A 27,920-nucleotide genomic window follows, 5' to 3' on the forward strand; every position below is an offset into this window, starting at 1 on the left:
GCCTTAAGGTATTGCTGAATAGGGAGCTACTGTGAGGATGGTCTAGTCACAGTGAATCTTATGCATTAGTGCTAGTGGATAGGACCTAAATTTGATTGGAGTAAATGAGAGTAACAGGCACAAAGTCTGGGGGAGGAACTGATGAGGGATGCACTGAAATGAACTTAATGCTTGCCAAGGATTCAGAGTGACAGTCTGAAAAACAAATATCCTGTTCTTTCTTCAAACAAAAATGTTTCTGTGAGCATCACATTGTTTTATCTCACTTATTTAATCTCTTCTAGAAGGCAGCCTGTGCAGATTAATTAAGAATTGTTTTCAAAAGCCTTCTTGAATATTATAAGAAGTGCTTTATTATTATTTGTTCCCATGAGTAAAAAGAACTATACCAATTTGTACTGGAAGCGTAAGAAAGTAAGTCATAGGTCACTTGGGTTGTTTTTAAGGCTTTCTTGGACAAAGGTGTAATATACTGTTCTGTTTCTAGTGGGCCTCTATTTCTGGGTAAAAGATCGTTTTGCGTATAAAAACAGAACACTCAGCTACAGAAGGGGACTCTCAAGTTGGGTTTTCAGTTTTGAATGTAATCCTGCATATTGTTTGAAGATGATGTCTAATACTGTTTTGAGGTGGTTCTATTTCGCTTGTGTTTCAGTTCTTACTCCACCAGAAAAGTCTGTCCCCCTGGCAGGCATAGAGACCCACGAGTCTTGTCACATAGACACAAGGATCCCATACAAACAAACAACTGCTTTCATTGAAAGCTTGGCTGTTTCTTCCTTTTGATACCTTCCACCACCAAACATGCCCCAGGAAATCTTTTTAACATGTGCCAGAAAGCAGCAGCAGTAACCTCCGATTAATTCCCTAGACCTATGAGCTTTTCAGAGGTTGACTTGATAGTCGCTTCTCATCAAGCAATTAATCTGGTTGCTCCTCGTCCTTTTCTGGGATTGAGAGAATGCTGAGAGACTGAAGGCCTCTCTTCCTTCCCTCACATTTTTTCCCAAAATTTCATTGCAAGAGCATACTGTGTTCTCTGATTTCTTTCTTTCCATCTCAGTCAGCAATGAGACCTAAACGATGTTTCTAAGCCACAGTTACTTCTGTAATGGATATTCACCTCATTTTTGATGCATTGTCAAAGCACTGCACTATTAGCTTACCATTCTTCCATGCTACTTGAGATATTGAGTTTTAGTTTGATAACAGCTCTTCTCCCCTTTTAACAAGACAAGTTTTTCACAGTTTCAGATTTTCATGCAACAGATTTCACAGTTGCTTTGGCAATAGCTGAAGTTTAAAAAAAAAATTACTTTTTACATTGTTTGCTTTTAAAATAACAGCTGACTTTTACTGCTGTTATTCATGTTTTCAGATATTTTCTTCTATGAGTGTATGTAAACCTAAAAAAAAAAAACCCAACAAGACCACCCACTTCCCAAGGGAAAAAAACCCCAACAACCTAAAGCCCCAAGATTTTCATAGATATGCAACACTAGGAACGTGTTTTAAAGTGAAAAAAAACAACAACCTAGGACACAGTGTAAGATTAAGGGCAGACATTTCTGCCTATCTTTTATATAATCTCATGAGATTGTTTGGGTATGAATCAAAGAAAATGTATCCAGAATCTTTTAATGTGACTCTAGCCTCATTAGAGTAGCTGTAATGCAGCCCTTCTCCCTGAGCTATATCCCATCTATCTTTCTAAGTGATCCATGGCTGCATTTCAGATTTTTCCATTCACTATGGCATTAGCAAGCCCTGCTGTGTTAACTTGCTTGTCCATTTCAAGAAATATTTACACTGAGATGAAACCTGATTTGGTCTTCTAATACATGAAAAGGTGGGTGGAGAAAGAAACACAAAATCCTCTGAAGTGTCTATCAAGGAAAATGTCTTAGAAATAAAATCTTTGTGTTTTCTCTGAAAATGAGAGAGAGATACTGAGTCCTGAAATGCCAATGTGCATAAATAAGTTTACTGAGGTTCTGCTAGTGGGCTGTTTTGGGGATCATGAATTTCCTCTGCTGGGCTGGGAAGGTTTTGCTGAGCTATGTGTTGCTACAGCTAAAGGATTAATGAAATGAAAATGTACTGCTGGAGCCTTAAACACTTATTTTTTAATTTTTTTCTTGTCTTGTGGAGGAAAGGAGAGTGAGTTTGTATGCAAGAACATTATTTTGTTTGACTTTTATTATTTGAAACGTTAAGTGTTTATAGTTGACTTCATAAAAAGTACAGACTAGCAAGAAGGCCAGGAGTTTCTTCAGATCCTAAGACAAACTGCAAGTAAAATGTTTCTCTGAGTGTGTAATAATTTATCCGGGTCTTCTCCCAGCATTTCAGGCAATGAAGGAAATCACAGAATCACTTAATTTGTTTGTTTTAAACCTGTTTACTATACAGTAATATTATGTACTACAAATTTAAAACCTAATATGGCTTATTTATGATCTAAAAGTAAATAAGATCTTTCAGAATGCTTTCCTAAGCTCTTTAGTCACTGATTTTACCTTTTTCTTTCCCCCACCAGGAATCTTTAATGACTGGAAAACTCAATGGATCATGTTTTTATAATCTAAGCTATTTTTACGTTGACTGTACTGTAAACACATGGAGGAGCTGTAAGTAAGTGTTCTGTACTGCATGATGAATTGGATTGCTACAGTCTGGAGGAAAGCAAAATAATAATTTCATTTCTGTGGTGATTTGCGTAGCTTGTGGTACAATGCCAGAAAGACTAACGGAAATGCTTACGGATACGTGGACTCCATTAATAATATTATGGATTACTGTCCTTCCTTCCATTTATATGGCTCCAATGAATCAGTCTCAAGTACTACCAAGTGGATCCAGTTCAGGACTAAAAAAGCTAACTGAAGAACAAAGAGTTTTGAACCGTTCCAAGAGAGGCTGGGTTTGGAATCAAATGTTTGTGTTAGAAGAATTTTCTGGACCTGAACCAATACTAGTTGGCCGGGTAAGGCAAAATTTGGTTTTGGGTTTTTTTTTCTGAGTATGTAAATGTATAGCATGTGAAGAAATTAATATTCAAAGTGCTCTGTTACTTTGAAATTCTTCTCTAATATCCATACATTTATATATTAAATGCACCTCATTTTAAGAATGTGATTCCCTGGTTAGCTAACCTGCCATTTACAACAAAATTATACCTATTCTATTTGACAAAAATAGACAAGGATGTACACATCCATTCTTTAATATTGTTAGTCTCCACTTCACCTTTGTCAGCTGAACGTTTTCACCAAAGAAGCTTTTTGTAGTATATTCCTATAAATTCAAAATATGTTCCTCTTATTTCAATATATGTTGCTATGGATTCTTTCAAAAAGGTTGTTAAACCTATAGGTCATTTTCTCTTTCCAGCCTGTTATTAATGCTCTGACAATTTTGTAAAAACAAAACCAAAAAAGGAAGTGTGATAGATACAGCAAATTACAAGTTACTGGTCTGGGGAGGTTCTGAAATGCACACACGTGAAATAACACTGCCACAGATTTTGTAATTTACTTCCAAAGTTAGGAAGATAACACAGGGCAAATTACCATGGTTTTCTGTGTATCCTGGTTGTCTATTCCCTTAAACCTTTCATTGTTAACCATGCATTAGCTTATTCTGTAGCTCAGTGACCTTCAGTCAGTGAATCAGTCTTGTACTTTTTTAAAAAGAGATCACAGTCTATCTGCATTCATCGGGAATTAATTATCTTTTGTTTTTAGGAAAAGTGATCTGTTCCTAAATGCGTGTTTGGCCTGTAGTGAGCAGTTACAAATACCTGAATTGCTTATCACCAAAGTTTGATTCCCTTTGATTAGCCAAGTACATTATTGGCATATTACCCGATTACTGAAAGTGAGTAAAAGAATCTAGATAACAGAAATTATGGATATCACTTAATTATCATTTGAAAATTCTCTGTGTTAATGAATAGCATGTAGTATAATATAAAAACTGGCAACATACCTTACTATTCAAGAAAACACAGATCAAATGCATTCCTAAATTTTCCCAAGTGTAGCCACTTTCCACTCAAAACTTAGGGTCAGAAGGTATAATTAGCTTTATATGCAGCAACTCCTGAGTGCTGTGTAAATTTACATTTATATCAGGTATCATGTATCTGCTCACATTTTTTTTCTGTGGTTAGTAGCATATCTCAATTTCAGAGAGACAGCAATATACTGATTTCAGAACTTAAAATATTTTATCCATTCTTTGTAGAACATTTTGATTAAGCTTCTAAAATGATTTTGTGTTGCTTTTGAGTAGCTGGGGAGAATACTGAGTTTGTACTTTGCAGCACTTTGGTTTTCAGAGTATTCAAATCTTAATATTTCTACAGTATTAGGGTTTTTTGGTCAATATAATACCCTGAGTTGTTCAACTCATTAGTGAATAGAAGTGGGTGGGTGGCACTAAGCCAAAATAATAAAGACATTATCCATCTTCTGCTGGCATTTTGAATAAAATTAGCTATTCTAAAATGCTGTGACAATTTATTTGTTGAGACTGCTGCATAATTAAAACACTGCATGATACAGACGGAAAACTAGCGAAAAATGAAATTTGCTCCCATAGGGAGAAATCCTTGGTTTATTCATGAAAATGGCTTAAAATATTCTTGCAATTCTTGTCTGTATTTTTTTCACTCTCTCCAGGAAAATCTTCTCATTTCTGACTTACTTTTTTTCCTTAAGACTTACAAGTACTATTGGTTCTTTCAAATTCTGCTGTAGGCAGTGGGAACAGAGGTAGACCACGTCTTTCAGAGCTGCTCTTAATCCTTCCTGACTGTAAAGCAGCAACTCCCTTAATTTCTCATCAATCCTTCTTCTCAAAGATGTACAGAATGTCACAAACAGAATGCTTTCCTACTCCATGAAGTTGGACAATGGTTTATTCTCTGTCACCCTCATTGATTTCTTATCCATTGCAACTTAAAAGTAACCTTGTCCTCTGAACCCATGGTAGATTCAGTCTCATCTCTTTTCTACTTACACTCTTCCCCCAACCTTTCAACTTTGCCTGCTGACAAAGGACTCGCAGACTTAGGCTATCTTCATTCTATGACTTTCTTTATCAACTATGTTTCTGCCCTATGACTTACCTTGCTTTTTTTTCAAGGAAAGGCTCTCTGTAAAATACGATACAGTGAATTAATGTAGAGAGGCTTAATATTGTAGAGAGAATGACACCTAACGTGTGCCACCTATTTGCTGCATTTTCTGGGTATAGATACTCTTGTGCCAATGCTATTTGTGTGTGCTTTTTATATGGTCAAAGTCCTACTGTTATCTCCAACCAAATTTGTTTTTTAACAGTTAGTTGCTTCTAAAGTGACATTCTTAAAGCAAATATAAGTTTTGGTTGCAGTTTTTGTACAAACATGCAAGTAGGTGCTCTAGATAGTAAATATAAAAATAATTTTAGGCACAAAGAGAAATAATATACACACAAGCAGAATTTGATTTATGTTCCCAAATGCATCTTTAAAACCCACTGAAAATTCACCTGTTAAGAACTGTTCAGAATAATACTGATAAATAATGATTTTCATGTCAGTAGGTGGAAAGGCATTGAGTAGAAGCGTTTGATTCTAATGGAATTGAAACGTCTATCAGCAAAATAAAACGGAAAATTGAGTTTAATTATAATAAATATAAACAGAATCAATCCACTTTGCAAATAAAACCTTGAATATAGAGTCGATGCTTTCATTCTGTTAGTTAAAAAGATAGATACGAAAGTTTCTGAAGTGCAGAGGAAGTTTAGCAAGGCAGGATTTACACAGATATGTAATATATTTGATTAGACTGCTCAGTTTTTCTAGGAGGAACAATTTCTAGACGTAAAAACCCTTGTACAGAATTTTAATTATTGCAATACAACTGCACCCTCTTCAAAAGTATTTATCAATTGCTGTTCCATGTGAGTATCTAGATTAAAAAATGCATTCCCCATGTATATGCTCTAATAAATAAAAGAATCTGAGGTGAGACTATTAGGAGGATTTAATGTGACTTCTTTCCTAAAGCATGCTGCTTTTGTTCAATAACCTTAGTAAAGGACATGAGAAAATCTTTTGCTTTTGGTCTTGAACTTCTTACAATGAGTTTGAATAATATGCACATTTAATGTCAGTTTTCAGCATTATATTCTGTAAGATCAAGCTCAAACAAAATAAACAACTCTACTTGAGTTCACATGTAAAAAAGTGTATGAATACTTATCTCTTAGAGTGATTTCTGTGATGTCTGATTTAAGACATTTCATTATAAAGTGTGACATACATTGTAGTTTTTTCCTTTATGTCAGTATTGAATTTATTTTGATACATGGTATTGTAATAAATTCCATAATGTTTTGATCTGTACATTTATAAATGTACATGTGCATTTTGAGAGCCCTACAAAGTAACCTTTTTCATGTTCACAGCAATACAATACAGCAAGATAAATTTACAAATACCCTTTCATGCTTAAGTTCTTTTTTTCGTCTCTTCATCCATAGAAACAGGTACATACTTTACAAAGCTGCTGCGTCTACTTCAGAAGACTCTGTATACTGCATATTACTGTCAGCAGTTTGCAGGCCTCCCAGTGGCTGACAACCTCATTCAAGTGTAGAGTGATATGTCTTGTGACACTGCATTCTGTCCCTGTGGACTTGATTAGTTAGATAGAACTTTTACTTGATATACACTGCTGCATTTTCTCTGTCTCCTCTGCATGCATTTACAGCACCACGGCAGATGTGCTGTGAAATCTGTGATGTAGCAAATGCCACAGGAGAGAGCCGCCAAATTCACAATGAAATAGATAATAGAGTTAAAAAGCATTAGGAAACTACTTTTCTTAGGAAAACTAGGTTTTGAGTATGTAATTGCAGCTCTTGTTTTATGGAACATGTGTTATTTGTGCTGTTTTAAATGGGATAAGACCTGCTTTAAAGATTTTTTTAAACAAAAACCTCGGATAGTTAAAGTGTTACTAGTTGTCATTCCTAAGCACATTGCATGGAGAGAACAAAAGAGGGAATGAAAGTGACAAAAGTTTTTGAGTTTGCTTTTTTTTAAAATATTCTGTGACATGCCACTGTCAGTGGAAGAGCTGTGCTAGCTTCTGAAAAGTTGGTCTAAAAAGCCTGAGCAAGGGACAAAACACACCAGACTGAGTTACTAAGATTCAGGAAGAATGTGGTCAGGTGAACTCTCAAGCATAGTGGAACTTCAGACATTTTTTTGTCTGCGACTATGGAGTTCTTTTTTCTCGCTGCTGACTTACATGGTATGTGTCTTTTCGCTCTGTTAAATGCAGATCTTTTCGTGTGGCTTGCAGGATGAGGGAGCTAGACAACTTTTGCTTTTTAAAGCAATGGATATTTTTCTCTTGATATATAGGACTTAGGTTCAGGCCTTTAGAGGAGAAATAATTTTCCTGTAGGAGGAGCAGTAGAGAGACATCATATTTTCACAGTTAAGTGCTTCAGGCTGCGCTACTGTAAAAACCGAACCTGGAAATGCAGAGAGCACTTATAAATAGCTTCAAGCTGTATGTTCTACATTATACATGCTTTATGCAATCTTTGATTTCATTGCCAACATACATTTTCTCTCTTAACAAGAAAATGGTAAAATCTTACTTGTTTAAAATTATAAAAGCTTCTGTTGAATTACAAGTGATACGTATATGCAAAGTAAGCAAGGTTCTAATTAAACTAAGCTCTTTCCATACGTTTTGCTTTTTATTCCTGCATTGAACTTGTAATTATAATGGCTGCCTGAAAATACTGTTGTACTCAAGTGATACAAACCAGAAATGTATATAACCAAGGCTATCATTACTTTAGGGATCAGTTACATACTATTTCCCTGAATAGAAGAAATCTTTGTGAAATATAGGTGTAGTGCATCCCTAGCATAGTTTTCATAGGGTATAACATTAATGCTGTGTTAAAGTTTTCACAGTTAGAACAGGAATCAGAACATATTATATAGATTTTCCTCTTTTCCTTCTAATATATACTTGTATGTTTTGCTATTGATGATTTAAATGCAGGCCATAAAATATTCAATATTTGAAATGTTGCAAAGTCAACATTGCTTTCTGAGCCTTAGATTTTTGTTGTTGTTTTGCAACCATAATTATACACTAATTTTCCTACTTATGTTTAATAAACTCCCAGAAGCTGAAATGTATCATTTATTTTGCTCCTTGATTCTTTATGGAAAATACTAATTCCTTCTGCCTTTCATGTGTTTCTGAAGGAGAAGAGATGACTGGATATTTCACAGAATGCTCCAGTTTAGATGACCTAAATCAGCTTAGTAAGCAGAAGTGTACGTAGCTCTGAGAAAAACTCAATTAAATATTACTGCAAAGACAATACAGTATCCAACATTTTATAAAAGGTTAATAGTAGGGTTTTTCAAACAAATATTCATTTCAGTTGTTTCTTTTAAGTTAAGTACAGGTTCCAAGAACTTTTCCCGAAATTTGTAAACAAGGACAGTTTGACTGAAGTGAGGCAACAGTGTCTCCATTTTCTAATGCAGTGTGAAAATCATTTTACTGATTTCTCTTTGCAGTTAATAAACAAGATGTATCTTCAGAGTCTCACACCTAATGACTTTATATTTCTGTGAGCATCATCCGGTAAGGTTGAATACTTTAATGCTCACTCATCTCCAGTCTGGGGTCATGATATAAACACAATTTAAGTAGAGTCATCTCCTAAACACTTGTATGTCAGCTAGTGCAACTAGTCTGACAATAATTTCAGAGGCATTTCATGAGATTTCTCTGTTTCTGCCTCACACTAAAGTGTAAAGTAAAATACTGGCATGAGCCACCAATGTGGAAAACACTTAAAAGAATGCATTATAATGTCAAGTTACTTATGAATCCTGTATAGTAAATGGTCAAGGTGTAAAGCACTAAGTACCTTCTAAGCTATCTGTATTTACTGATGTAGGAACACCTCTGTGATGTCATTTATATCTTAAGTTTTAGATTTCCTAGATAATGAGTGTAGAATAATTTTAAAGAGTTGAGTTGGGGTTTATGTCTGGGGTTTTTTTGGCCCTTGGGTGGGATTTTTTTTTTTTGATGGGTTGGGTGTTTTGTTTCTTTTAAAAAGAATGGCATATTTGATGCACATGTTTAAAACTGTATGTTCTTGGGTATTTGGATCCCATGATGTTACTTTAACATTATTAGCTTAAATTTACTTGTCATATTTTTCTGAAGCCATCAGCATTTCTAATCTTCTTTAAAAAAAGTAGCTGATGTTGAGAATTGGTTTTATGAAGAATTTGAATATTTCTCACAAGGAATGGAAATGTTTTCCAAATAGTCACGCAAAATGCTGAAGTGACAGCATGAAAAATTAAGTAGAGCCTTCCACATGATATTCTGCAGATGTCCTATGATCGTTTAGTCTTTCCAACATTGCTTTACTGAATGGTTTTCAATTTCTACCTGTAGGGCCCACCTCTGGTGCTGTCAGGATGCTTCAGTTCCAGTTGTCAATTTGACTACCAATTAGTGCCAATTGTGATTGTGTTTTTTTGCTAAAAGTTTGCCCTTTCTGAATGTGACAAACATATTTTCTGTAAGCTACTGAAAAGCTATCAGATAGCAGTGACTTCCCAAAAGTGACAGAATGTTTTGCCTTCCTACCAGTAAAGTGAAAGGATATATTTGTTTTCAGATCTTGATAGGATGTTCCTCAAGTTACCAAAGACTCCTGTAATGAAAACCGCACAAATAATTTTACATTGAAATGATAAATTCTCTGGGACTGATTCCTTTAGTGTCTGCAGGCCTCCATAAAGAGCTCTGGATCTGAAGTGGGTAGTACCTCATAAACTGAATTACATCTGAGAAAGGCTGCCTTTCTAGCTGGTGGACAGCTCTGCACTTTTAGGATGTAATAAATACACAATCACAGCAATCACAAGAAAAATTAGTTTGCATGTGAAAGCAATGGGAAAGAGTTTGCCTAAATTTTGTTTCTTGAAAGTTCTATTTTAAATATAGGTTTTTTCCTATGCAAGTAAACTGTAAAGAAAAAGGAAGGCATAACGTGTTGTGCAACAGACCAAGGACTTCACAGATGAGGGTCTTATTCTGGTTTTTTGGTGGGGCTTTTTGGATAAAACCAGGGATGTAAAGCTGTCAGCTTAATTACAGAAGTAATTTGCTGCAATAAGTATTTTAGGCAATGTTAGAGGTAACTATTATTTGGAAGCAACATGTGAGACATGTGGTATTGAAAATAACTGTGGATACTTTTCCTTAAGATATTTAAGCAAACATTTCTGTATCTGCGTAGCCTCTCAGTGGTTCCTAGGGAACACCTCTAGTGATACAGAGTAATATATAACTTTCATTCTTCCTAAAGACTCTCTGTTACTGTAAAGATACCTCTTCCATAATTTCTTTCAAAGCTTTTATTTTACAGCAGTCATGCCAACAATAAGAAAAAGTGAGTGTAGCTCTCCCTGGAGACTATCAATGCCATTCCCAAATTAACTGGAGGAATTGTTAGGAGCAACACAAGAAATCCCTTTTCTGGTTTCAGGGTCTGAGCTCAATAGCTGTTATGCACCCAGCCCCTTGTGGAATAAGAGCAAAGCTGAAGGCTTGTGTTTCAACTTGATATGCTGTGCATTGCTGTTGGATCGCCTCAATGAGGGGAAATGTAGTGAAATAAAAGACTGAATCAGAGAATCACTGGAGGCAAGGAGCCCAGTTGTAGGTAGAGCCAGCAAAAGATATTTCTTAGCAGTTCAGTGCGCCCTAGTCTTCTGCTGGTTTAAATCCAGAAACCATATAAGCTAATTTTCTTTTCCCATGCTGAGAGAACTACTTACACACAATAGGGGTATTGTTACCAAGCGAGAAAAGGTAAAGTTTAGTATATGCAGAACTGATGGTGAGCATCCAGATGTGAAGTATATAGAGAACAGAGGAATTAAATCAAACCATAGCTCTCCTATCATGTTATTTTCTAAGGTGATCAAGCTACAGGCATCACTGAGAGCTATGACATGTTGTACACCCAACCTAAGAAATCAGGATATTAAAGTGAATGGAGAGAAAAGCTACCTTAGTTTAAAATTCATCTGCTGAAACATAATTGATGCAACATAATATTAAAATGATACTTGATGTAACATATTAAAACATGATTAAAAAAGCTCAGAATCTGATATTACTCAACTCAAATAGCTTATCTACCATATTTTACAGAATAAGTTCTCTAAATAAAATTGCTGACATGCTGCTTGCTTTTCCCTCCTTTTTTTAAAAAAAATTCTATTTTGCAGGAAACCTGTTCTGCAATTATTACGTGTTGTTAAAGCATTTAATGTAGACCATTGGCACACTTTACTATTCCTATTCTTGTCTTGTCATACAGACAAAGAAGGACAGTGTCCAGAGGCAAAATGTTTGTGTTTCTTTTTTCATGCAAGATTATGTGAAAGTTCTTAATACTGCCATTTGTATTAGGAAGCTTTACCTTCCTAAGTTATCTAAAATTTTGATCCATTTTGTTGAGTGGGAGAGAATTCCTGCCTCAAAGGTGTTACTGTCTAAATAGGATATGCAGACTGTAGCTGAGGAAGAAAATATAAATGATAAAGATGGTGTAGGCAGAGAGAAGTACTGTCTCCCACTAGCCAGTAATGGCATTGCTAGGTGTAAATACCAAGTATTATTGGGAAGTTTAAGAAACCATGTGATTACTTTTCAGGTGCATGGAACATTCTGTAACAGATGTGTCCTATCCAATTTCTCAATAATTCAAATGTGATATAATAATAAATATATGTATACTTAATATGTTGAATGTAAGGCTTACTGACATGGTGGAGTAACTGAGCAAATATTTCTATATAAATCAAATGCATTCTGCACAAATACTGTACTAGGCAATTCTCTATCGGACAAAGTCTGATGGATAGTAAAGCAAAATTTTGCTCTACTAGTCCGGCTGGAGGCCCACTCTGAGACAACAGATTCTCTGCAGTGCTTTGAATGTGTAATTAAATGTGTGTTTCATACTTGTGAAAGTCAAAAACTGTAGTGTGACTGAGTATTTATTCCAACTGACATCTCCTAAATGTAAATTTGTATGTTCTGTAAATTACAGAAAGACTGGAAAACAGAAGAGATACTTCCTCCACTCTGAAACAGGCAAATGTGGCTGTATTTTGTCTTAAGACCCGGTTTCCAAGGGTAGTGTCTTTGTGAGAGGAAGGCTCTGATGCTGCTTTAGGAAGGCAGGTTGTCAGCCTGGAAGAATACAAATAGCGCCTTATCTGATAGTCCACTTTGTATTTAGCTCAGAGAACCTCTGTGACACAGAAGGATCTAGGCTGGTGTGGGGCAAAGCAACTAGCCTCAGGAGTCTCTTTTCTTGGTGACCTTCCTCCTGTAATAACCATGATACAGTCTTCAAGCACTCATGTGTATCATTGCCCCTGTGAGACACTATCAAGAGAAATCTCTCAGGATCATTTGTTTGAGAATTCTCAGGGAGACCAATAATCCAGTAATAGTTAATTATTAATTTATTCTTTTCTCAGCCACTTAATTTATAAATCACTTGTCCTTATTATACTGTATGCTGTGTTGTTACAAAGCCTGAATCTGCTTTGTGAAGCTGTTTACCTTACAATACTGCTTTTAGTTGATACAAATAATTTTGAGAGGTCCAGCCTTACAGATGCTTTGAATTGCTTCAGATCCAATAGATGAAATTCTTTCAAAATTTGGTTAGTAAAGTCACTTTAATTTCTTAAAGTCAGAGTCTTTTGTCACTCTAGGCATTACCTGGATTCTTTTAGAAGTGTGACTTGCTCATTAGGAATGTGTGAAATGAAATTTAAAAGAGGAAACATTTATTCTATACATTTCTAGATATTATTTTCAATTGACAATAGGAAAAGAATAAGCTTATTTTGAGAGGCATAAAGTGCTTTGGGTGTTAAATAAAAGCTGATATGGATTCATTTATAGGAATTAATGATGGGCCATGTAAGTAGAAAAGGTATTCTTGTACATAATGTATCATAGCAAAACTGTGGAAGGGTTTGTCCTTGGTACTGTTCTGGCCTTTTATTACAAAGAGCAGGAAGAACAGTCAATAACCACTTATTAATCTTTTTCTCTCTCCTTTATTGTAGCTTTAGGTACATTAGGCTTTCAGTAATTATCTCATTCATAATCCTCTATAACAAGTAATATTTTCTGCATCTTGTGAAGCATAATTGGAAAATATTTTCTTTGGATGTACACTATTTCTATTCCCTCTTTAATATAACTTTACCCAGGAGTATCTTGCCTAGGAAAAATGAGCAAGCATAATTTTATACAGGTAATCAAATCTCTCAAATGTTGGCACATTTTCCTTTATCTCCATGGGACCAAAAGCTAACCTTCAAATAGACCTAGGCATTAAAAGAGAATTTCAGCACACAATTAGAACTCAAATAAGCTTGTACAAGGCAACTTGAACAGAAGTGCTATTTTGAGTTATTATTTCTGCTACAGGGAATTCCATTAGAGTAATACAGAACTGCAGGGGAATATATATATTAGTCTAATTGTTATACGTGTGTGTGTGTATATATAGATATGTCTAATATATTATTTAAACAGTGGCTTATAGCAAGAGTTTACTGCCTTTCTGAATAATTCTCGTTTTTTGCACTTAGGACTCCAAACCACATCTTGATACAGGTTTTATCTTGTTAGGTCAAGAAAAAAAATGTATAGGGTAAAAAAAAAGAAATCAGCTTGTCTTTAGAATAATGATTGCCATACACTGTACAAGAGTTGATTTATTCCAAACCATCTGACATATATCATGCTGAAGTGGGAGACAACGAAAGTCTGCAGAATCACAGATACAAAGCTAAGGACTGGTTTCAGGGAGAGCTGACACTTTCAAGGCTAATATATGGTAGACCTACAATGAAACCTTTCAGTCTCTATTTTTGTTATGGAACTGAACATTCTCATTTGTCTTTTCGCTCACTTTGGTATCAAGGGCTCTCGTGAATGCAGAACCCAGATAAAGATGATACTGAAAGATGAGATGACTCTCCAGCTGTAAACAGTTTACCAGGATTCTGGTAGTGTATAGCCCATAGCCAACTGCCATTTTCACCATACTTGTCTTAGAGGAGATGTTGGATCTCTCAGTGAAGATTTTTTTTCCCCCTCTTTTCTAGTTTAAAAGTTTGGCTTGCCATCTGTTGCATACTTAAATGCAATAGTAGGCTTATGTTGGTAATTAAGAATTTTGTGTTATGGATATGCTTATTATCCAAGACGAAGTTGTGCATTATTTTAAATTCAGTCTTCACTAGGCCAGGTTATTCAGTATCATGGTTATTGAGATCTGAATGTGGAGTTTTTAAGTTCTCGGGACAAGGTTTTTCTATTTTGCATTACCATGAAAATACCCACCAAGTTCTTCCAGTTGTAACACTTTGTTCTAAGATAATTTGCTTTGTAAGTAGTTGATTAATAATTGTCTTAAATTACTATTGAAAACATTGTTAAAAGCCCTCAATATAAAAGTTACATTTTTAACCTAAATTAAAACAGCAATGGAGAGGAGGTAACTTGGCTAATAATTTTGATAGTCACTTGAGGTTTTTTGCTGCTAGAACAAATTCAGATCACCTGTGTCTGCTTGGAATTCCAGCCAAGGCAGAAAGTACCTCTAATGTGGAGTCAGTATGAATCCGTTCCTTGCATTAGGCTTATAGCTCAGGCCAGCATTCCTCCAGAAGAGAGAGTCTTCATTCCAGAGGTCTTGATAGTCTGAGGTGGGTCTGTTGTTAAAGTTCTTCCTTTACACAAAAAATTAAACAGTGATGAGAAAAATAAAGAACAGAGTTAAAGAGAAATGGTAGAACCTAGGGGATGGAAATGAAGAGGGTTGAAACCTGTTGTTCAGTGTTCTGCTCTTGAGGGAGAGGATTTTCAAATACTTGCGTAACTTGTGAATATAATGTGGGATGAGGAAATTGTCAGCATGTTTCCTGTGTTCTCTGAAAGCTGGCTGCGTGGTTTTATACATCAGGCCCTCTGTGAGAGGGTGTGTCTATTTTTACATCCAAGTGACGTGAAAGGCTGAAATATATGCAAACTGGCGCCTGTCAGCTTTCACACAGACCTGCAGAAAGGCATTTAGTTGTTTCAGGGCTAGAGAGTTTAGTTATAGTTTCCTAAAGCTGCTGATAGATTTCTTAAATTGATGAAAAGATTTAGAAGCCATCTGCATATTTATATATTAATGCTAGATAATTGACCTGATAGACCAATTAGCTACCAGGTGAACTGAGAGTTGCTTAGGAAGTAAAATTTTGTAGTCCTCTGATGACACTTTTTTGTAGATGAGATGACCTCTAACATTCCTTGTTTTTTGTCCACTTTCTTGGAACTATACTTCAGTCTAGTTTGTATATAGCTGCATTGAGTATTATTCAGTGTTTCAGTTGCCCTTGTGAAGCTTTACATGTACTTTGAACATGTCAGCAAATCAGGCCTTGCAGGTAAAGGAATGCATATTTGTGTATTCTGGCCAGCAAATGTATAACATTTTAAAAGTCCAGTTTAAAAACCATGAAAAGTCAGTGTTAGAGTACAGACACTCTAAAGGCCACAGCGGGAAAGTCAGAGGTGTGGCATGCTCACTTACATGTATCAGAACATATGCCATGATAACTTTCTAAAAAGCTTCTCCAGGAACTTGTACAAGCATATTGTATTATTTCCTGATATAGAAAAGGTACTGTATATCTTTTCCAGTTGTATTGTGCTTTGCTGCTACTGAAATGAACTGCCACAAACTTCACTTCAGTATATTTGACATTTTTATTGTATTTGGATCTTTTTGTCCTGTAAAACAGTGTCCTTTACTCATTTTATTCATTATTAATGGGGTCATCTTCAAAAGGTTCAAGAACTTAGTGTCAGTGCTTCTACTATAAGAATATGCAACCTTTTTCCTCATTCTTTTCTGTCTGTGTTGCTTTATGTTGATAAAGAAACTGAAGATTGAGAGATGTAAAAACTGAAAACTCCTTTACTATTTACTTTGTTTAACCAAGTAAAGCATAGCTATATGTTATATATACATATCTATATGCACTTAAGAGAGAAAAAAATCATGAGAATATATTAAAAATATTTCAAATGAATTAATTTTTCTTTTCACTGAAATAGATTGTCACAAAATTATCCAGCTGTTCATTGTTACTTATTAAACCTCACAAGTTCATGAAACTTCTACTGTTGAAAAATAGGAATTTCTGAAAATTAATTTCTTTTGAAAGTTAAGAAAATAGTACTTGAGGTGAATAGAGGCTATGTGCTATTTTCTTTATTTTGCTTGAAATGCTCTTTGAGTTCAGTGAAGCATTTGCATTACAACATTCTTACATAGGGAAGAATGTTGTAATGCAAATGAAGAAGTTCCTCTAACAGGGAACTTGCTTCTGTATTTCTGTCAGTATTCATCTTAATTCGTCACATTGAGCTCATGTGGCATAAAAAATGTGATGCACTTGACTGAAAAAATGTTAATTTATACTCAGAAATACGCAGTTGTATGTACCCTGAGATGAGAGAGTCACTCTTAGTATCTGTATTGGCTTTTCAAGCAGCAATAAAGGAAACTCTGTAATAATAACTGAACACTTGTGACTGACAAACACCCTTCTGCAGCTCAGAACTGGAATATGAATGGACACCATAGGAGGCTGGCCCATTTCTGATGAAAACAGTTTTTAACAGCATGAATTTATGAATCCACTCAGTGCAAATGAGAGTTTCTTATGCTGAGGGTCTAAAAATGATGCTTCATTTATTAAATTAATACAAAAATTCTGTTCAGAAATGGTTGGAGAGCTTTTTTAGACCTTCCTGAATGTCAGAGCTGAGGCTGAAACCATTGTCTTAGGTTATGGGAGGTAATAGTGAAAACAGGACAAGCTGCCAAAACCTTCCCATTCTTTGCTTGATTGAAATGAATGTATTTGGAACAGCACCTGTCACCATTTCCCAAGCTGTGCACTAGAGAAAATGACATCCATTTTGAAAACACTGGGTTTGTTTAATAAAAGCTTTTCATCATTATTTTACCCTAGAAAATTTGCCCCTTTAAGACCACTCCTCCACATTATGGACCAGCTGATACAATATTGATGCAGCCAATTGATGCAATATTGGAAGCAATGGCATTTAGTGTAACAGAGTCTGAAGTAACTTATATCTTACACTGATATGGGAGAAATCATAACATAAAATTCAGGCAAATTTGATACCTAGTCACACATAACTCTAAGGCTTATTGCCAGATTTTGATATCTAGTCTGCCAGCTGTACTATGCACTGCCCAGCTCATTCAAACCATATGCCTTGAGCAAACAATCAGCAAAGTGTGTTAAAAGCTCTGAAAAGTACCACATTAGCTGCAAGTCAACCAGCTGCATGCACTGCCCTATTAATTTGGATGAAAGCTTACCCCTTCAAAACTGATTTTTGACTTCTTTGTTCTAAAAATGTGGCTTAAATATAATCTGTGCATCTGCAGTTAGGTTTGTAATATTTTCCTGCTATCTGCAAGATATTATTGAAATTCTGTTTAGGCTTTAAAAGTTTCCCTAGAGACAGAGGAGTTCATTACAAGCTTTTCTGTAGCTAGAAAGGAAGCAGTCATTCATGGAGCACCCATGTAGCCTTTGTAGCACATATTCTTTGTGCTCTTGAATTAGTCGTGGCCAGAATGTGCATTCCTGTGCCATAAACCAGATGAAAAGATGTATGCATTGTTTTTCCCTCTTTGATTGGGTTTGGCTGATGCTCATCCTGGTTGACTGACTGTCCTGTGGCTATTTGCAAGAGGAAGTCTAGAATTCACTGGCAATAATAGACACGTAAACTATATATGTGCACGACTTTTTACTTTTGTGAAGCTCTGCTTTGCCTCTACACTTGTATACATATTATTTTTTCATGTGTGTTGTCTGGTATTTATATTTATGTAGCTATGGATCGTTATTATCTGCATATTAAAATAAAGGGTGAATATAAAAATAAGGAGATAGCACTGCCATTGTGACTTGTAGCAAATTATACTTGCTCAGCTATAGTCATACTTCAGAATCCAGAGCGGTAGTATTTTAGATTCAATTTCATGAGGTTTAAAAAAAACCCCAATGCATATTAATAAAAATTTCAGCGGTATCTCTGAGCTAGAATGAAATATTTTGCTCCAAGCAACCTTGACTAAATAAAAAAGGGTAGTGAATATATGGTGAATGAAACGTTTTCTTTGCTGCTTCTCACCTACATAGTCTTCTGCTTTCATCCTCTGAAATACATTATCAAGAGAAACCAGTGTTACAAGGGGTAACTCAGAACAATAGAGCAGCCTCCTGGGGTTGCCTGTTTTTCGTAGTCTTTATGGTTAGGCCGAAGTAAGAAGTAAGTAGGCAAGAAATTTGGTCTACTTACTATCAGTCAAACTGATAATGCAAATTGATATTAATAAAGGTACAATGTTAGGGAAAAAAAATGTCAGATTTTTTTATTGTTTCATTTGTCAACTTCACAACAAATACAAATTAGGAGAACACAGTTCCACTCAGCAGCACTTAGAGTGTATGCAACAGTTGTAACATGCCATTGTTTATTCTTTGTTTCTGTTCCTCACATCACAGACCTGTAATGACTTTATTATGTAGTTTATTGACTCAGCTTCCAATTTCCTTTTACCTTCTTTTTCGAGGTTGTTGCAGGTGGAATATGTCTTGAATATCTCCCTGTTCTACATTGCTTAGAAGTACTAAAGTCCTTTCTTGCGCAGCAGTCTTGAGTAGTTGCTGTCCTCCAAATTCTGGTCCCCGGTTCTAACAGTGTCCAACATGTAGTTTAAGACAATGTTCCAGTCATAGAGCTTTACACTTTCCACTTTTGGGAGAAGCAGCTGAAAGTTGAAAGGCATTTTGCCAGGTCTTGACTGTGGCTATGAAGTCTTAGGACTTCAGGTCTGCAGGGACATAATAGCTGATATAAATACTCATTTATAAAGTTCACTTCAGAGAAGGGGATGTGTCACCCTGTGGAAGTATTCCTCTGGTGTTAAACTGATACTACACTGGATGAGAGCCAACAGGCTTTAAACTTGCTTTTAAAAACCTGAATCTTGAAAGGTTTTCAGAGAATACATCTGTATTTCTAATTTGCACCTTGAATGATGAAATTGACTGGAGAGGTGGTGAGAATGAATAAATTGATTCACAGTGGGTTGACAACTCCCTGTGTCTCACTTTCTGTGAAACATCTGTGGGTGAGGCCACTCCAAAATTTGACTGCTGGCTTGCAAGCTGGTCTACTAGCAATACATGATTAAAAACCTGTTACTCAGATATACACAATTCGTGGCACTGTTTTCCAGATTGCTTTGTGTAATTTTGAATGTGGGTGATAAAGGGACTGAAGCAAAGAAAAGAAAGACCTGTTTCTTCAAGAAACGTTGTCTCTGCTCTTCTGACTCTCACAGCTATGCAAGTGGAATAATGCAGCCGAAAATCAAGCACAGAACTTGATTTAATAATGTACTAACTTTTTTTTTAATAAGTATTTTTTTGTGGGTTTTTTTTACAGCTAGAGAGAAAAATAATGAAGATTTAACAAATATTACAGGGTGAAATCAGACAAATCATTAGATGCATTCATTTGTAAATATTGGTGATGGGGATGACAAGTTATATAGATCACCATTATTCTCTTCTTGTCGTAAGGAGTGATAATTTATTATTTGAGTAATCATGCAGCACAGCACAGAATTCAGATTCCCTAATAAAAAGATTCACAATGTTTATGAATGTACTAGCATTTTATGACTATAAAATTGTGAACTCAGAAGAAATCATCGACTTCTAAAGTGCAATTCATGTCCACTGAATACAGCTGTTGGATATAATAGACAGGCCTCTGAATCAAATGCACTTGCACATCATATATTAATTAAAGGTTTTCCTAATTTGTTTCTATTGTAGACAAAATATACTCACCTTCACGCTACTTTAGTCTATGATGAAGGTGCAGAATGTACTCAGAACGCATCCTGATGTTGAGTACACTTAATAGGTAGATCTGTATTGTTTGGCTGGCTTTCATCCCTAGAATTGTCCAATTTCATACAAAAATGAAATGAGACAAGAGACTCAGATGTCATGCTGTCTACAGTTGGTGCTCAACAGTGAATGAATTAAATATATTACATTCTTAGCCACTGTCTTTTTACAAAGGAAAACATAAAATTTTATAATTATACAATGTTGGCATTTAAATTTATTCAGCCCTTGTAGAATCTGCCTGTGACTTCTTTTTGCCGCCCAAACAGGCATTATTGTAGCTTTATTATAAGGAACAATTTTCTGTCTCACAGCTGGCCATCAGTGAGGCATTGTAGACTTAATTCCATAGATGGCCTTCAGTGAGGCATTGTCTGATTCATTCATAGCTGAGCAGTGCCAGGACACATACTTGCTTGCTGAAACAATGAGAAACATTTTATGTGTATTTGTATGTGAACACATGCTGTAAGTTTATTTTTTCAGGCTAAAGGGAAGGACTATTAACCACAAACTCTAGAGCATCTGATTTTATAATTAGAAATCAATTGGGCAAAGCTTAGTTTTGTGTATGTGACCTGTTCCCATGACTGTACCCCAGAATGATTTTCTCCTGAAATTATTTCATTAACAATTTTACATTAACAGCTAATCTATTTGCAAAATCAGTCTGAAATACTAAATTACCTGTGTGCTTTTGGAGGCCACCTAAAAAAAAAGTTTAACCAACATGGAATTACCTGAATGGGGCTTTTTTTGTAATTTACATTTTAATCTCATTGTTTATTTCTTTTAATTAAAAGCTGTCACAAAACTTGTTGGCACTGTAGAGTTGCATTGACTTTGGTAAGAGCACAGCAGGGCCAATTACATCTGGAGTTTATATTGTTCATTTGTGTCCTCAAGGAGGGTAAAGTGCAGCTGGACTATGTTATACCGGACAGATTGCTGAAAGACATTTACTCAACTGATTTGGCCACCATGGGCCAGTATGGTGGTGTGGAGTAATTTCTGTTGTGATTGCCCTGGTATTTGGGAATCCTCAGGTGGCATACATGTAGCATTTCCTATTGCACTTATTTTCTGGTATTGTGCACAGACTGCTTTTTATCTCTCTACAGAGAAGGTATCTGACCAGTGTATTTAATTCAAATGACCTTCAAATTCAGAGGCAGAGGAACAGGACAAAACAATTTGTGTTTTTCCTGGAGAGTAAACTGTGATTGGTAGTAGCGCACGTTCCGTATTTCATCTGAGTCCCTAGTATAGGATCGACTGAAGGGAGGGTAATGCTAACGTTGGTCTTTTTCCTGTATGTACAGTGCATGATCTTAGCCTAATGTAAATGTAACAAAAAATTGATATGTAAAATATGTTGCACTTCTGCGTAATTTTATGTTGGGAGTGGAAAGCTCTTTCCATGTTAAAGGGGAAATTTCTAATTAATAGCTCAGTAAAATTGTTTGGGATTTTTAGTTCACAATAATTAATTTTTTTGTGAACTTTACTTAATTTCTTGGTTCTGTCTCGCCCAGAATATATCTTTTGGGTTTTTTTCTCTATTTGTCTGAGATCTCATTATCCATGCAAGCTTGTTATTAACTACCTCACAGTAATACTGTTTTAAAACAAGCAAGAATATCTGAGATTTTTGGTATGATAAGGCTGAATTGAATTGGATCTAAGTAACTACAGATGTGTCTGATTTCATCTTACCAGTTTATCTAAGCTTTTGCACTTAAAGTCAGTTCAAAGAATAGACACTGCTTGGTTGAACAGAGCTAAACTATGGTTGCACTTCTTAGCCTTTCAAAAACAATGCTCCCTTAATTCAAACTCACCTACTACAGAACATGAAGGATTTTAAATATACATCAAATAAAAAATCCTTTTCATTTTTATAATACAAGTCACCAAAAAGAAACATATCAAAGCTCTTGAAGTTTTAGTTTTCTCGATAATCCCTTTTCCTTCCATGTGAACGAATATAATTGGAATTCTTTCCCTGTTTCCTTGCTTAAAATAAAAAAAATGCTAACACGTAAATAATAATTTATCATAAAAGACCAACTTTGTAAATACAGCTGTTCGAGGAGATTCATAGAATGTTGGAATAATCATAACATTGAATTTCTGTTCATTGTAACATTGGAACCCAACATAAGAATAGACAAACATTTGCTACTACACAGCATAATAACAAGGTGTATTTCTGCATTTGAAATTATGGGAGAGCCTGCTAGTGCAGCATAGCTAAAAAACATTGTTTTTAACTTGGGTTTTGTTTCATTTGTATCTTCATTTTTGATGGTTTGTACTTCAGCTAGACGTTGTAGGAAAGAGAGAAAGTGCAGGAAACTTCTTGTAGTGGATCTATCAGATGGCACCAGTGGTGACCCTGTCTAAGGGGATCATTCATCTAGAATGGCCCCTGCCATCTTTTCCTTTGGTGTAGGTGGTTTATGCATTGCAGTCAGCAGAGTAGTCAACAAAAATTTTAGATGGATGTTAGATAAAGCAGTAGGAGATTTGTTTATGTACAGTACCCCAAATGTAAAAAAAAACATACTAAGGAAAGAAAAAGAAGAAAGCAAAAATTGAGAGATTGGCTTGACTGAACATCTGAGGCTTTGACAATCTGGGATGACCCTGTCACTTCCCTGTGTCTGAATGCTGTCAGTTGTACGAGTGGCAGGAGTCAGTTATGCCCACCTGTTTCACAGGGAGGCTGCTTCAGTGCCTCATGCCTTGTGTTCTTTTGGACCATGACAATATGGGTATGTGATTAATAGAGTTTGTTTACTGGGGGTAAAGTATTGTCCTCCCATGTGAGATTTCTCTGTGGTGATTGTAGATTATTGAGTAACTGGAAGGGAATTTTGTCATTGGGAATGAGAGGAAACTAATTTGGGAGAACATAGCATGTGAACGTTTATCATACTGTGGTGTAGTTCAATGACTTTCATTATAAACTAGAAAAAAAATTTGAACAATTTAAAGGCCTTTCTAAATCCTACAAAAGTTAAGAAGTTCTCTCAGCAGGTACTTTAAATGTGGATTTTACTCAGATGTTAACTCATCCCGCTGTGATTACTTATTGAAATTGCACAGGCAGCTGCCAAGTCAGAGATGTGATGTCCTTTATCACAGAGGCATGATACTTAATTTTGTTTGTTAAGATATACTAATCAGAGTTATCTTGGTCTGAGTAATGCTAGAGTATGATATAAGGTCTGATTTTAGAGATATTAATATGTACTAGATGAATGATTACAATAGTTGCTTAACTTCTGTTAATTTGAAGTCTTTAAAGCATTCAATAAAATGAGTGTTTGCTGTCCACCCTTGAATAGAATGCCAATTCTTGCTTATAACATTATAAAGTTAAAAAGAAAGTCCAATAATTGTCTCCAGCAGACTCATTTGCATTATTTCTTCATAGTAATTAAATGAACAATAGGGATTCTATACCTGAGAGCAAAATATATATTGAGCTGTATATGCTGAAATATAATCACAGCAAATATGTTTTAATTATGTTTGTGATGTTACGGAAGTAAAGGTACCGCAGAAAGCTGCTCTAATGTCTACAGAATGAGTCATAGCATAAAAGCAATAAAACATTAAAATAAAGCTGATTCTAATAAGGAAAATAATGAAATTGTGATAAACAAAGTGAATGGAATTGCTTTATTTTTGTTGGAAGTAAAGGTTTAATTGGAGGATTTGTGTAGGCAGCAGGAATGAGTTTGCTTTTACACAAATAAGAAATTAATTCTCCTAGAACTCGAGTGCTGCCTCTGAGATGAGTAACAGATTTTCATTTCATGCACAGTTTTGAAAACTTGAGGAGAAAAGACACTTTTGTGTCACTTTGTGAAATATCAAAAACTGCTTTAGGCTTGGTATGGTATTTTAATGTATGAAAAAGAAAACCCTGATATGATAACAAATTAACTTAAATAGAAACATTCTCTTTACTTTTTAAACATATGAAAAAGTTAAATATTTTAAAAGAATGAAATTCATGCATAAACAGACATAACAAGTTTTTGAATGGAAAATAAGATTGAAGCATTCCATCCAGAGAAAATAACACATTGTTTTTTTCCTAAACCTCTATTTGTTTCCTAAATCAACTTTTCAGTAATATGCAGGTGAATGGTTGAAGTGTCACTAAAACATTATTCTTGTAAAAAAAACCCAAACAATGCAGGTGAAAAAATATAGGCAACCTCAAGTGTAAGGCTGGTGCTGTGGATGAGGCTTCTTATGGTCTTGAGCAACCGTCCTTAGGACTTCCAGCTTTTCAGTTTGTTCTGAGTATTGAGCCTCTATTTCTATGACATTGTCTTCCCATCAGCAGAATGAGAAGTAAAATGAATTTTTACTCAGCATAGTTGTGTTGATGCTTATTCGGTTACTGTGCTCACACATCCAGATTGTGGATTAACACACTGTCGTGTATTAATATTAGATGACAATAATTTTACCTTGATTGCAGGAAGACAAAAAAAAGGTTGTCTCTGCTTTGTGCAAAGCTCCGAGTGAATTGCTGGTATTCAGGATGTGTGATCACTCTCAGCATTGCACCCCGGGGCTGAATGACACGGCCAGTTTGATGATGACTCTCTTTGCTTGGGCTATCAATATAAAGTGTCACTTCTAGAAGAGAATCAGGCCAGAAGAGAGCTTTAGCCACAGGGAGTAAGAAGAAATGAGCTTGGCAGTAAGATTCCAGGCAGAATAAATAAGAGTGGGGAGTATTTGCAGCAAAAGAATACACACACTTTTGAATATAATGAGATTCAAATCAAGTATTACTTCTGGATAAAAACCAAAACAAAACACCTCACTAAACTCAGAGGCTCATATTGATCTCATATTCTGTATTCACTTATTTAGCTATCATTTGCAGTTGAAGAAGCTACTGAAATCTGTGTTATCTTTGCAAACAACTTGTGATCTACCTTTCAGGAATGTAATTCCTTATATTCTCCTTTATTTTAAATAGCTGCTCTTCAATTTTTTTCTGATGCAGATTTATTGGAAGAGCTTCTTCTCATCAAGCAGCTCCCCATCCCTTTGATGGTGAAGGACTACTCCACCATTTCTCCATACAAGCTTAAAAAATTCAGTTCTTGTCAAGTCTCATACACCAGCAGGAAAGGGAAAGAAAAAGTGCATTTATCAAATGTATAGCTGTCCAGGTAACCATTGGAGTAAGAATTATCGCAAGACTACATAGATTATTGGGATTTCTTTCCCTTTTGCTTTAGGATTTTGTAAGGCTGGGGTTTGCTTGACTTTTATAACAAAACAAAACTACCAACCATCTTGTAATCAATAAACTGGCATCTGGAAGTTAAATATTCTCAGCTTCATTTCCTGTGGCTGGATTTAAATTGCCTAACATTCATGTAACTTTTTTCTATGTGTCTTTTAGGAGCCATATGCTTGGTATTGACTTTCTTTTGTTTCTGCCTACTTTCCTGCTTGTTTACTCTAGGTATTTCTGTATCTCAGTTCTTTTCATCCTCCAAACCGGCTGATGTTTGGGTTTTGACTTTCACTGCTACTATCCCTTTGGAATTTAGTAGGTAGAAGAAAGCTGAAATATGAGGATTTTTTTTTCTCTTGTGCCAATGTAGCATACTTTAGATGGAGTTTTTTTGCGGTCTTCTCACATTTTCTCTTATTATCCATCACCTAATCTGAATAACCTCATTCTTTTTTATTGGTAATAGACAAATGTCATTTTCACTATTTAACTCCTGTTTATATTTTAATATATAAACAGTAAGTACACTGTGTATAATACAACTTCATTACTATCCTCCATTCTGTCTTACAAATATACATTCTGTTCAGGTCTAGAGAATTGCTGGAGTTAATATAACTGTTGAATGTAACATGTAATTAATGTAACATCTAAACTGTTAGAACAGGACAGAGTTGAGACTGACCATGCTGGCAAATAGCATACAAAGGTTTAAAGTTACAGTCAAATATAAAAAATCCATGGTATTTACAGGTCAATAAGTGGAACTGAATCTTTAAATAGAGATTTCTAGCAATACTTATGCATACAGGCCCCATGAACGTGACTTATCTGTAAGGGATTGTTCATGACCTATTCCTAACAGTTGACAAACATAAGAATTTTTCAGTATTTCTGCATTCTTTCACAGACTTGGAATTGTTTATTAAGCCTGCATATCAATAATATATGAAACCAAAACAGAATATATAGCTCGCTCAGGGATTCTGCTTTTCTTATGAATTTCTATTCTATTATAGAAAATATAAATGTTGGAGTGCTTTTTCTTTGTCAGGTTGAGATTGCTTGGATTTTGTGCTGGTTAGAAGGGCAGAGTTATATTCAGGCTAATGATTTTTTCTTGAAAATAACATTTGAATCTGTTCTACCAATATGTCATACTTTCTCATAGCATATTTGGTAAAAGAAAAGGAGACTGGAAAACCCATGGGGTCTCCCTATTTAGCCACCTTGCTAACACTGATGCTGTATAATCAGAAGCAGTTATGCACCAGACTGGAGAAAATTATGGCTTCAAGCATTTTCATCCTATGGGTTTCTGTCTTTTTCTGGGAAAAGCTGCCTGTTAGTAGAGTTGGCAAAGCTCAGACATGGGGCTGTGGTCCAGCTGATAAACATATACAAACTCAGAAACCAATTGTGGTTGGTAGTGAGGTATTTAATGTAGCTTTGAATTTTTAGTATAGGTGGAAAAAAAAAGTTTGGTTTAATCATGCTGTGACTGTGATTTTTGACTGGCCATGATCCCAGCTTGTGTCAAAAAAAAAATAGTTAACACTTGATAAGCCAAGATACATTTATTAACTCTATCAGATTTTTTCTTGGAATACTCATAACAGAACTGAGCAACAGTGCATTTATACTGCTAATATTTTCTTGAAGAACATCATAGAGTAGATTATCTTTCTGGTTAAGTTTCCCATCAATGTCCATTTACATACCAAATGATTCCATCTCCATAGGCAAACAAAATATTCCATCTCTGATATCCTGAGTAAATGTGAAAAGGCAGCTTTACTGACTTGATAAATAATCTCAAATGTTTTACTTTACTTCAGAGTCTTGCTATTTTCAACACTTTATTATCTCCCAGTTAGATAAGTGTTAATCTCATTTATCTAGTTTGTAGGAAAGTCAGTTATACCTGGTCTATTAGTTATCAGAAAAGTATGAAAAATAAACTTGTAGGCTAGTAGTATGTTCTGACTTAGATTGGACTATAAGTTATGGAATCATAATATGAATTAATAACTAGATATAAGTTGTAGGGGTTTTTTTTCTTTTTGATGGGCTTTCTTGGGTTCTATATCTTTGTTCTATATCTATATTTCAAAATAAATAGTTTTATCTGATATTCCTTGAAATTTGAGACAAAAACTTGTACTGAGTTCCAGGATCTGATATCAGATCCGAAGAGCATTCACATTAAAAAAATATCTATTTAAAGAATAATCATCTTAGGAGTGAAAATTTATGCAAGAATTCAGCCCCATGTTTTCTCTATGAGCTGTATTAAATCCATAGGTGGTAATTGTAGAAATTAACTAATGTTTTAGAAGCTAATTTCTACAACTGTGTAATCTATCTTCATTCTTCCTTATCTCTTTTTTAAAAAAATGGAAAGGGAAAAAAAAGCCATTTAATATTTTACCATAAGCAGAGGAC

At 35.2% G+C, this 27,920-nt stretch overlaps 1 protein-coding gene across 6 annotated transcripts in view; it reads left to right on the forward strand.

Moving 5' to 3' along the window:
• Nucleotides 1-2,723: 2,723 nt before the first annotated feature.
• The window catches only part of CDH8 (cadherin 8), a 124,505-nt gene continuing 99,308 nt past the window's right edge, over nt 2,724-27,920 (forward strand). For 5 of the 6 annotated variants that reach the window (XM_062007200.1, XM_062007202.1, XM_062007199.1 and 2 more), the window contains exon 1: nt 2,724-2,986. In XM_062007200.1, the coding sequence (XP_061863184.1) occupies nt 2,735-2,986 (252 nt within the window). In that variant the 5' untranslated portion in view covers nt 2,724-2,734. The remainder of the gene's footprint in view (nt 2,987-27,920) is intronic. The other variant, XM_062007204.1, reaches the window with a different exon arrangement.

The sequence above is a fragment of the Colius striatus genome, chromosome 14 (assembly GCF_028858725.1).
Source record: "Colius striatus isolate bColStr4 chromosome 14, bColStr4.1.hap1, whole genome shotgun sequence".
NCBI classification, from domain to species: domain Eukaryota; kingdom Metazoa; phylum Chordata; class Aves; order Coliiformes; family Coliidae; genus Colius; species Colius striatus.